The 12,440-nt window shown below is 40.0% G+C and overlaps 1 protein-coding gene across 1 annotated transcript in view; it reads left to right on the forward strand.

Annotated features, from left to right (window-relative positions):
* Positions 1 to 12,440, forward strand: part of MYO10 (myosin X) — a 125,802-nt gene that overhangs the window by 99,713 nt on the left and 13,649 nt on the right. The window contains exons 23-28 of the mRNA XM_010186940.1: positions 609 to 1,505; positions 2,792 to 2,915; positions 4,049 to 4,292; positions 6,585 to 6,680; positions 10,004 to 10,097; positions 10,876 to 10,931. Of these exons, the coding sequence (XP_010185242.1) occupies positions 609 to 1,505; positions 2,792 to 2,915; positions 4,049 to 4,292; positions 6,585 to 6,680; positions 10,004 to 10,097; positions 10,876 to 10,931 (1,511 nt within the window). The remainder of the gene's footprint in view (positions 1 to 608; positions 1,506 to 2,791; positions 2,916 to 4,048; positions 4,293 to 6,584; positions 6,681 to 10,003; positions 10,098 to 10,875; positions 10,932 to 12,440) is intronic.

Genomic DNA, 12,440 nt, shown 5'->3' on the forward strand with positions numbered 1-12,440 from the left:
TGTTTTCAGCCATACTGCTTATTTGTCTATCTCAACCCAGCCATTAAAAAAATAAAAGGCATCTGTGGCATTTAAACTAAACTTATTACAGGAGTTGGCAGATAAAGCCAAAGGAAACTTGATACATTTTTTTGCATGGAAATTTATTTCACCTCATGCTTCATTTAATTTCTGGCAAAGACTGAACTTTCTGCACATACTTGAGTTTTCCAGTATCTGTGAGCAAAAATAGGAGCCCAGCCATTAAAAAAATAAAAGGCATCTGTGGCATTTAAACTAAACTTATTACAGGAGTTGGCAGATAAAGCCAAAGGAAACTTGATACATTTTTTTGCATGGAAATTTATTTCACCTCATGCTTCATTTAATTTCTGGCAAAGACTGAACTTTCTGCACATACTTGAGTTTTCCAGTATCTGTGAGCAAAAATAGGAGTGCTTTCATTTCTCTTTTTCTTTCCTTTTCTTTGCTTTCTGATGTTGGGCTAGGGGTCCTTTTAAATGAACAGCATGGTGGGAGCATAGTGCTTTAGCAATAAATAAATTTTTAAAAGGAATCTTGCATTGAGGGGCTTTATTTATTTTTTTTTAATTTTATTTTGAATGCAGGCTGAAGAAGAGAGAAAAAGGCAGGAACTGGCTGCCATTCAGAAAGCCCAGAAGGAGGCTGAGCTGAAGCAAGAGGTGGAGAAGCAGAAAGAAAGCAGGCAGGTGGAAGAAATCCTACGTCTGGAAAAGGAAATTGAAGACCTGCAGCGTGTGAAGAAGCAGCAGGAGCTGTCCTTGACAGAGGCTTCATTACAGAGGCTGCAGCAGCTTCAGGAACTCCGACGGCTCGAGGATGAAGCGTGTCGAGCAGCCCAGGAGTTCCTGGAATCTCTGAACTTCGATGAGATTGATGAATGTGTCCGAAACATTGAGAAGTCTCTCTCAGTGGGCAATGGGTATCCTGCTGAGCTGGCTGCACAGACTGGAACTGCCGGCAGTGAAAAGCCCAATTTTAACTTCAGCCAGCCATATCCTGAGGAGGAGGTAGATGAGGGCTTTGAAGCTGATGACGATGCATTTAAGGATTCACCCAACCCAAGTGAGCATGGCCATTCTGATCAAAGGACCAGTGGCATCAGAACAAGCGATGATTCCTCAGAAGAAGATCCCTATATGAATGAATCTGTGGTGCCAACAATTCCTGGCGCTAGTGACACCATGGTTATACCTCCTACCCATGATACAGTCAGCTTCCACAACTCTTCAAGTGGGGAATCCACATACTGCATGCCAGAAAATGTATCGTGTAGGCCCCCAAATTCTGTGGAACTTATTTCTCCCGATGCAGACTACGATTACGACCAAGACGATTATGAAGATGGTGCTATTACTTCTGGTAGCAGCGTGACCTTCTCCAATTCGCACAGTAGCCAGTGGTCACCAGACTACCGATGCTCAGTGGGGACGTACAATAGCTCTGGAGCATACAGATTCAGCTCTGAAGGGGCTCAGTCTTCTGTAAGTACCATTGTTCTTATTATCTAATAGTTGAGATGTGCTTTCTGACTTTTTTTTTCCACTCTGCAGCCAGAGTTGTTGTAGCTGTTCTGACAAATGCCTGTGTTGTATCATTTGATTGCATAGGTTGCATATGGGCAGAGTGGTCTGTTGCCATGTAGATGCCACTGGAGTGAGTGCATTAGAGACAGAGGCAGCTCAGATGCTGCTTGCAGTCCTAGACTTATGCACAGATATTAATAAGAACTGTACATTATTTGGTGAGGAGCTCAGTGCATGACCTTGGATGCAATTCATAAGCAAAATTACTCTGTGTGTGTATTTTGAGGAGGGGAGCACCAGGTAGCATGGTAGGGAATTGACTTCAGAAAACACAGATTCAGTTATCCATGGAAGTTGCTACAGTATGGAATAAGCTGCTTTCAAAAGTCCCTGAAATGTCAGATGTATTTTGAGATGACTGGGAGAGTAAATTTCACACGATGGCCTAAATTATTGAGGCAGATACTCATACTGAGGAGCTCTTTTCAATGCCTTTTACTGCATATACTGCAGTATATTTACATAGTATACTGCGTATACTATGGGCTTTACTCCTACAAATACTTTTGGAAGAGTGTGATTCCCTCTATCGCTCACAGAATACTTCTGCGAGACTGAGTGACTGGGAAAGTGAAAGGTATTTCAGCAGCGCTGGCTTCTTTAGAAGGAGAACATTAAAATATCTATTACAGTTGAGGTTATGAAGGTGCTTAAAGAGCCATCATGGTCATGGGGTAAGCTCTTGCCTAAGAGGAAGACACTGTTAGCTCTCTTTGTGAGTCCTCCGAGTCATTCCTGTTGCATGGCTCTGGGTGTGTGTGTCAGACACAGAACAGAAATTCTGATTATTTGGGGTGAGGATGGAGGAGAGCCATCACCACAGCTTGTGGAATATGTTTCTTTTTCAAGACTTTTCTAAACTGTTACCCACAGCACTTCCATGGTAAAGGGAAGTAGTGCAAGGTACCATACCCTGGCTGTGCTCTTGCAAAGATGGAACTTTCCTGAGCAGCTCAAAGCTGTTTCATAGGTTTGTTACGTGACATGAGAGCTTGTGTGTGATCAGACAGGACCACCTGCAACGCTATTGCAGTGTACTCCTTCCTTTGAGACCTGGATAAAGTACAACGAGGAATCGTGTCCCTCTAATACAACATAAAATGTTTTAGATTACAACTTCTAAGCCAATTTCATCTAAACTCTTTCCTGAGAGATCATTTCACCTTTATTCATTTCTTCCGTAGTTTGAAGACAGTGAAGAAGATTTTGACTCCAGGTTTGATACAGATGATGAACTTTCCTACCGGAGGGATTCAGTCTACAGCTGTGTCAGCCTGCCCTACTTTCACAGCTTTCTGTACATGAAAGGTACTGGGTGAATTAAAATTTGTCAAATATACAAAATAACCAGAAAGGTTTATTACACCTTGTACTCCAATTCATGTAGACTTAGGCTATTTTCTAATTTTTCAAAGGGTAATAGAAAAGTCTGGAGAGAGCTGCCCTCAAGTTACTTTCAGTGGCTTACATCTGGCAGCGTTTTTCCCATCTGCAAAGGAACATCAACATTTTGGGCTGCCTCTGTTTCATTTTACATCTTTGCTGGCTCATAAACAATGGAATATCCAGTATAAATATAGCAAAATAACTCACAAAGTCAAATTGTACCAAATTTTGAGGAAAACTGATTCCTTCTCCCAAAACCTTCTAACACAGACAGCATTCTACATTGCAGACCAGTTTTACTGGCCTCATTTGACTTACATTTTGGATCTGAAAGACGCAAAGAAGGATATGTGTAGCAAAGGGACATGAGGAACACTGAAAGACTCTACACAGGAGGTCTCTGGTTAGGTTTCTGGGTTTTCTCTTCTGATGATTGATAGTAAAGTGTAATCTAGATGAATCCTTCTGTGATACTCATCACTGCAGCGTAACTTACTGTGAGCACCAAACTCACAGGAAGTTTAGGCAGTATAGCCACACTTTGGTACGACTGAGCTCACACTGATATGTTTCCTACTGCAAGTATGGCTTTTCCAGGTTTTGTGGTTTGGGGTTGAACCTTGTTACCTCCTAATAATCGTAAGTACGACAGAAAACTGAAGAAAGAGTTTTATACTAAACTTCTCTTAGGTTATTGCTGAGATACACTGAAAATAGTGTTGAAGAGCCAATTCTCAATGACAATAAGACTTTTTAATAATTTATTATTTATTAAATGTATGTTATGTATAAGTATATATAGTTATATGTCTGTTATGTATATGTTTTTGCTGCAGAAAGATTTATTACAATTTAAGGGTCTTTAGATTGCCAACAATATTGGTGGTGTTAAGGATATGCAAAAATGAGATCTTTGGTTTCATGGCTTACAGAAGAGACTCAGTTTAAGTACGGCATTGTTGGCCAGCATCTTCCAGCACTGGTTTGGTCACAGCTTTTGTTTTATAATTGTTTGTCTTAACCAGGTATAAACCCACATCTGTCTCTCTTCCCAGGTGGCTTAATAAACACATGGAAGCGACGCTGGTGCGTCCTGAAAGATGAGACCTTCCTGTGGTTTCGTTCCAAGCAGGAAGCACTCAAGCAGGGTTGGCTTCACAAAAAGGGGGGTGGATCATCTACACTTTCTAGAAGGAACTGGAAGAAACGATGGTTTGTTCTCAGGCAGTCCAGGTTGATGTACTTTGAAAATGACAGTGAAGAAAAGCTGAAGGGTGCCATTGATGTCCGAACAGCCAAGTAGGTTTATATGTGTTTGTGTTAGCCGTGGTTAGTCCTAAATACCTTTTGGAGCTTAATCTGGGAAGATGTTGAGTGCTCTGCCTTTAAATTGTGTGAATGCAAGCTTGAGAGTGCGTGTGATGGAGTTATTGAAAGCCAGTGTTGTCCTTACTTGGCTCTCTCTTAACTCTACAGAGTGCTCCAGAGCTAAGCCAGTGCCAAATCCTTCACAGAACTGCTTCTATAGTGAACCCATCCATGCTCTCTCCCAGGCCAGAGGGCCTCCTTAGCCTGTAATGATTCCCAAGGCAGTCTGGGGCATGTTGCCAAGTCTGTAGCTGCAGGCAAAGCTAGACTGGAGACAGTGGAATTAATAGGCCTCGAATATATTTAAGTTAGCATGGGTCACAGCTGTATCTTCTGTATGCATTTACAATTTATTTTTATGTTTGAAATAATTGTGGTAGTGGTAGAAAAGTCTTTAAAATGCCTATGTTAATTTTAAAAAAAAGGATTACTAAACCTAACTTTATAATTTATGTCTTGCTAACTCAAGTTCCTTACCTCTTAAAATTCTATGCTTCCTGAAGCCATGCATCAACAAAGTTTTCTAGGGGGTGGTATTTTTCCTTCTAAACAGCCAGTATGCTTTATGAATTTATGGATTATCTAACTAATTTAAAAATCAGAGTGTGGTAACGAAGGTAGTCTCATTTCTGTATGTAAGTGTACCTAAGCTTTATTCCAAGGTAGAGGAAAATAGAAATAACTGTAACACTTGATTCCACTCTGCTCCTTGTAATCTGCAACTATCAATTTTATTTGTTAATTTAAGAGAATACTTTAACTAAATTGAAAGATTAGATCAGTCTTTTCTTTGGAAGTCCTAGCCTGAGCCTGATTTCAAGCAGGACAAAGTAAAGAGTTTCAGTGTCTTGATTTGGTCTTGCAAAACCAATGAGCTGCTGGCTGTCAAGTAAATCTCTGAATAGAGACTAAAGTTCCTACCACAATTTTTTTTGTTGAAACTGAATTATACTCTGTCTCATGTACCACAGCATTTACCTAGCATAGTTTTCTAATATGTTTAAACCTTCTATTTTTGTGGTCACCACATTGTTTCATTGACTGTGCCCTGTAGAACATCCCTTTGCTGAACATGCCTTTGAAATTGTCAGGTAAAGGTGATTGAACCTAACTTGAACTGTAGGTTCAATCAATGACTATTTGTGTATAAAGTAGCTAAAAGAAAGCTGAAGTACCTCTATGTCATGAGAAAGAAGCAGTAGTTTTTCTAAGTAACTTTAATATCTGCTTAGTTAATTCCTAACATATCGTGCAACTTACATATTTCACCACTCTGTATTAGGGACCTCATTCAAATTAAATAAATCTTAGGCTGATTCATTTAAAACACAGAACAGGGAGGTATTTTGTTGGACAATGATATTGGCAGAGAAGGAAACCAAATTAAAGAAAACAGTACAGAATTACAGCTTTTTGTTTTAATAGCAGATAAATTGTCCCCATGTGTCTGGTAAGCAGAGCTCACATATATTGTTTATAGGATAGAGATTTACGAGAATGGAATAGCTGATAAGGAAGTATAGCTAGTTAAGGAAATCATAAGCTTCAGACAAATACAGTAAAAGAGCAAAAAGGAGATCAAGTTGATTTCTTAAGCATCAGGAAAATCTGATAAAAAACCTGTATGACTCCTTAGAAATCTTGTACTTTGTGGTTCATGATTGTTTAATAGATCAATACTTAGATGTCCAAACTACAAATCAGAAATAGGTAACTTTTCAGCAGATGAGTGCTCAGCTTTTTCTGCAAGTCATGTTTGGAACTGTTTTTATGTTGACTCACAACCACACAGAATCACTAATCCAGCTTTTGTTTGCTTTTTGTTCTTACTCTTCAAGAGCTTTCTTTTTACCACTCCATAAATTACTTGGGTATGCAATCAATTCAGAGATATATCCATTTCTCTGGTCATTTATCCTTGTCTCTCTTGAGGTTTGATAATGCTTTTTTTTCGTTCTTGTTAAAACAATATCAGAATAGTCAACTTGGTATAGTGGCCATTCACGGTAGTTTGAATATTTGTGCCATAGAGGCACAAAGCACAGCTATAGTTTGGTGAAGTAATACTGTCTGATAAATCACATTGTGAGTCTTGCAAATGGACCTGATTAAGGCTGACTGCTGTTATTTTAAATATCGGTAGTGTGGGAGCCTCTCAGCAGAACAGAATTTTCAACATGTTGACAATCTCTAATGCTCACTCTGGCGTTTTCTTCTTTTCAGAGAGATCGTTGATAATACAGGCAAAGAAAATGGTATTGATCTAATAATGGGTGACAGGACCTACCACTTGATTGCTGAGTCTCCTGAGGATGCAAGGTATGAAAATCATCAGGCTTCTTCCTTCTTTCCCCCCCCCCCTTTTTAATCTCTGTGGCATTCTGACTTGTTCTTGTCATTAATTTGTTTGCCCGCTGTCACAGAATATTCAGGCTATGTTACACACGTTGCATTTAACGCTTTGTCAAAAGGCCTGCTGAGAAGAAAGTCTTGTGGCAGAACATTGCTGGGAAGAGTCAGACTGCCAATGAAAATTTGCCTGGAACTTGGCTGTTGCCTGTTTTATAGCAACTTTTTGAAATGCAGTATGTCTGTAGAGAGGCAGTCATCAGCCATTGATGCTTGTCTTGTCCATTACCCTGCTGTGTTTAGCTGCATAATCAGTATTTAACACCCTGTAATCTGCCTGAAATAAAGTACTGCTCTTTAGGGTTGGGATCTGTTTGCCTAAGCAGAGCCTAAAATTTTTTCAAATAAAAGCTGTAACATGGTCAGTAGATTTTGGGGTGAAAGCGCGTTCATGAATAAGAAGAGCGTGCAACCGTGTGTTTCCCTTTCTGCTGATTTAAAAAGCTTTTGTTGCTAAAGGACCCATATCAGACTGCATGGGGAGCCTGGCAGGTCAGGAGCGAGCTTGACTTGTCAGATCAGTTGTAGTGCATCTTTTTTTTTAAAAAAAAGGCATGCAAGATAATAATGTGCTTGCCCATAAAAATCAAGCATTTAAATAAAGTGAACTTAGTAATCACAGCTTATTATCCCCTGCCTTGCTGCCCCAAGGCAAGAATATAGGATGCCTGTGTCAGCATCACATGAGCTAGTTTTGCTCTGAAGCCTCGAAAGTTGCTTCTTATTCTATTCTTTTAAAGGTATAATACCTTCCTATATCACTGGACCCTGAGTATAAATTTAGCAATGCTTACAATGCAGAATCAGTCTTCGGTTTTTAGGCATGCTTAAAAATTACCCTTGAAGTAAGTATGAGCTATCCAGTACTGGTTGTTAAGATCCTTGTGTGATGTCAGTATATTTTAAAATGAAGGCTTAGCTGAAGTCTCTTCTATTAGACTTGTGTACGTGCCCTAGGGACCAATAAGACATTACCAGCATAAAGACTTGCCTGTTGTCGTGCATCTCATCTTTTTCTTGAACGTGGAGGAGGAGACACTATGCGCTATTGTTCTGTGTAGCACGCATAACACGCCGTCCAGATTAAATTACTTTTAACCAGTTTCTTTTTTCTCAGTCATCAGGAAACTTTAATGAGGGAGATGTGTAAGGATTTGCAGATGGGCTTAAAGTCAAAGCCTCGTTAATGTTTGGCATTGTTAAAAGTGAAATACAAAACTATTGGACTGTGGTGGTTCTGGATCTGCTACTGAAAAAAAGTACTTTGTACATGGGCTAGATTGTGATCTGAGGTTGCTTTTTGTTCAGTGATAGGGAAAAGCAAGAGAAACCTGACACCCTCCCCCGAAAGAGGAATTGCTATTTTGATCGTGGAAGTGTATTTGAGGAAAGAAGTAGTGCTTCAGTGGGCAGCCATTGCTGAGGGTTTATTCCTTTCAAACCCCTGTCTTTTTCTCTGTTTCTGGGTTCTGGGACTCAGCTGAAAACCAAAGGAGGTCCTGAGAGGGAAGAAAGTGAATGGAGAGTAAAATCTGCCTTTGTCTTTTGCAAAGTGCCGTGAATAATTTCTTACTCATTGTTTACACAAAGATTACATTAAATTCTGAAAACTCTGAATTGCTCTTGAAAATCCAATAATAAATTATTACTGTGCATACAGTGCTATGAAGTCTTCTTTTTTACTAGAAGATTGACATCTAAATACATTTGCAAATCCTGAGCCCAAAAAGGGAAGCTGAATTTGACTTGTGGGAATCTTTTGGTAGATGAGATTTAGTTTTCTTCAGCTGAAGGTTCCTTCTCCTTAGATGACGCTTCCCTCGCTTTGAGGGGTTTTCAGTGACCTTGTCTTACATCCAGCAAAGGAAGTGTTAAGCACAGCCTCTCTGTGAGTATCTCTGAGTCTTAACAAAAGAATCAGAACTGAATACGTTCCCATCTTCATTGCTAGGCACTCTAAATCTTCATTTTTCTTCATGTCTTGCATAATTTCTAATAAAAGCATAAGCTGTTAGAAAAGATTTAGGTTATGGCAGCAATGTTACTGTTTGACACACTACACAGCTTTTCTCAAGCTGTTTTGGCAGTTTGGTTTCCAGATACTTGCATTATGGAGAACAGTTTGGTTCTGAATGCTAGAGTTAAGAAGGCAGCACTTCAGTGTCGTAGGCATAAATTCAGTGACTAGAATCAATTGCAGAAAATATGGCTTTATATTTAAAGCAAATAGTTTTGCATTTGTTTCCTCAACGTGGTGGTATTGAAGAAGCCTCTGCAGAAAAGCAAGTCATTTGTTTTCAAGGCTGGGCTTTGGAGCCCTTTGAAAACTTGGCCCCAGGTGGTTTTCATTAGAATGGCAAATTCATATCTCAAAGAATGGCATTCAGAAACCTGCCAAACAGGCCAAGCTCTGCCCTCAGATTGCAGTGGGATTGCTTAGAGCAGTGGAGCTTTATCATATGCAAGTGCCAGGAGGGTAGGGATTTCCCAGAAGCAGGAGGTGTGGTTGGAATTAAATCCTTCTGCAATTGCTGCTCAGCACTGGGGGCTGAGGTACTGGAAACATCTCTGCCAGTTTTCCTGTTGTGGATGTATACAAGGCCACTGGAGTGGCACAAATTGCCTCTGGTTCAACTTCACCAGTCCTTCAAGCAGCTGGATTTTCCAGTGCTCCATAGGAAACAAAAAATGTAGAGCTATTACTCGGGATGTTTATTCTTTTTCTCCTCTCAGTTGCGGTTCTGCTTGATGGACTTGGGTGGTCTTTGTAGAAGTATCACTGTAAGAAACTACTACCAGTCATGCAGTCAGTGCAGCTGAATTTATAATCTGAAGGTTGAGTTTCCCGTTAAATGCTTTGTGTGTAGCTAGTAAGGTATTTCTGTTCTTTCTTTCATTTTCCTGTGGTGTGGAATGTGGTATAAATACTGTCTAAGCCCTCAGATGTTTCAGTGTGCTTACTGCCAGTGTTTCAGAGATGCCAGTTCTGTACAGGGTATTTGTCTTTAGGAAGAAGGGTATGACATGAGCTTGGAGGTGAGGTCTGGAGGGGCTTGTTTGTACCCAGTGTTACTTGAACTGACAGAGCCGTGCTGCTTTTATGCATGTTGACAAAAGGAATCTTAAGCAATATCAAAAACCTGTAGAACCTGCTGGATCTCTGCAGAACAAAGGTGACAAGAGGCTTGTGCAGAAGCAACATTTTACTCACACTGCTGCCTCTCTCCCCACAGCCAGTGGTTTAGCGTACTGAGTCAAGTCCATGCGTCCACAGAGCAAGAGATCCGAGAGATGCATGATGAGCAGGCAAATCCACAGAATGCTGTGGTAAGTCTAAAGCTGAAGAACTTTACAAAGCAAGTATTTTGGGAAAACAAGGAGCACTGTAGTGCCCACTGCCTCTTAGAGTCACAACCTAGGTCTCCCTAAATGCAGTGGTAGCTGTGGCACTGGCTGGAGGTTCCATGTCCTTGACCCTGTTAGGTGTACAAGAGGAGAGTCTGACTTCTGATTCCACTCCTGTCATTCACCTTGAAGAAAAAGGACTGTTTGTTTTGGGGGTGTTTTTTTTCTGGTCCAGTTTTCAGTCACACCACAGTGTATGCTTGAGTTTGAAGTTTTGCAAATATACAGTTAATGACTGAATTAAAAGCCTAAGAGTAGAAAATTTGACATTTCTCTGGTCCTGCATTTATCATTCTGTACAACAGACACTGGGAATAAATGGGATAAATTTGGAACCTAGTATCAAGCAGAGGAAAGTTGCTTAATGGCTTCAGAAGTTTGTTCTGAGTGGATGCCATTTATATTGGGGTGGCACTTTTTAGGTGAAAAATTCAAGCATGTTTGGAAGCATAGAAAAATAAGAGCTGGTTTTGAACTGCTTCCAGCTTAACTGGAGAGAGTCTTTTACTGGATCTATTTATCTGAGTCTCTTAGTTTTCCACTCAGCAGTTTTAATGGTTAAGAGAAACCGATGTCCAGATCCGCAGTTCTTTTTGCTTGATCAAAGCTGCTGCTCCTTTCACTTGTCTCTGAGAAGAGTATTGTGATTAGCGTAATAACAAATGTCTTCTTCCTCTTCTGACTGGGTATTTGTTTTTAGGGTACACTTGATGTAGGACTCATTGATTCTGTCTGTGCTGCTGACAATCCAGATAGGTAAGTTGGAACCATGCCTGGTGACTTCCTTTCTTTTTCCTCCTTCCTTTAGCCAAAATCAGATGTTTTATACTTTAGTCTCTATATTCTACTAACCAGCCATGCTTTATAGTGATTCATTATTGTGTCCCTTTTCATACTACTAAACACCATGTTAAAACATGGCATAGGGATGGTGGTAGGTTTTGGGGGTGCCTTCACAACTTCCCTGACACTGCTTCATAGATGAACTGTTCAGCTACTTAAAGTGACCCAAAACCAGAAGATGAAGTATTTCTTTCATTTGCACAAGTAATGCTCCCGAAAATCAGCAGCTTAGTTTTGAGTCCTTTAGCAATATAGTAGGCAGAAAAATTAAGTTTAACATTTTTCTGTTCAGCTTCTCATGCAAGAATGTTGTATTCTACAGGGAAGAGAATTATTTCCCAGAACAAAAATGTCTTACAACAAAGAAGACAATGCAGCATAAAAAATAACCATTGGGATATTCTTAGTTCTTCCACTAGTAACAGTGTTTTGGGGGATAAAAAGTAATCTGGATTCAGGCTATGACTGGTTATAAGGTTACTGGCTCTGAGGTGTTATTTGTACTGTAGGAGTTCATTCCAGTCTCCTCATTGCACATGTGTGAAACACCTGGGTTTAAGTTACTGGTTTGTCCTTGGCCTGCCAAGACACTGCTACCACAAGGGACTGTGATTATAAGCTCAGGTTCCCCAAACAATACAAAAAGAAAAATGTCCAGAGCTTTTAAAAATTTAAGTTAGAAGGGCATTTCTCCTGTAAGCATTTTTCGCACAGATTTTTTTTTTCTTGTTTTTTTTTTAAGTTCTCTGAGTCTAAATCAGTAATGGAAGGTTTTTCAGTTAGGAAGTAAATTTGACTAACATAGGCAATAGATGATTTTATCTTGACACATGTGAACCCATTCCTACAAACTTGAAAAGAGAAGCTGAGCAGAGAGCCCTTTGAATCTGTATTTAGAAAAAATCCCAAGAACTGGACTTCCATTATTTTCCTAAACTGGGGAGAAGGAGAGAGGAGCCTGAAGGTTGGCTACTGGTGATCATAACCTCCTGTTTGATAGCTTGGTATACTTTAGTTTATACCTTAGCACTCTCCGTTTTCAGTTCTCTTGCTGCAGCTCATCTATGGCTTCTGTCCTGTGTCTCACATTATCCAGTTTTCTAGAGTGTGCTTCATGTAGCTCAATCTAAAGCTGCCTCCTCTTCACACATTTTAAAACACGGTCAACAAAACTCTCCTGCTCAGTTCACGTGCCCACTTGTGTCCTCATCCACCACTTCTCCTCAATAATGCAGCACTTCAGCACCACAGTGAGTGTGACCAAAACACTGGATTCTGATCACTCTCTTACCCCCTTCTGTGGTGCTGGTGAGCACTAGCTGTAGGCAACTCTCAGATAATTTTTAGGATAACTTACACACTTCTTGAGTTACTTGATTTACTGTTAACTTCCCTTCACAGGGTTTTCTAATTTTTCCTTCT

Source organism: Mesitornis unicolor, unplaced genomic scaffold, assembly GCF_000695765.1.
Source record: "Mesitornis unicolor isolate BGI_N332 unplaced genomic scaffold, ASM69576v1 scaffold24576, whole genome shotgun sequence".
NCBI classification, from domain to species: domain Eukaryota; kingdom Metazoa; phylum Chordata; class Aves; order Mesitornithiformes; family Mesitornithidae; genus Mesitornis; species Mesitornis unicolor.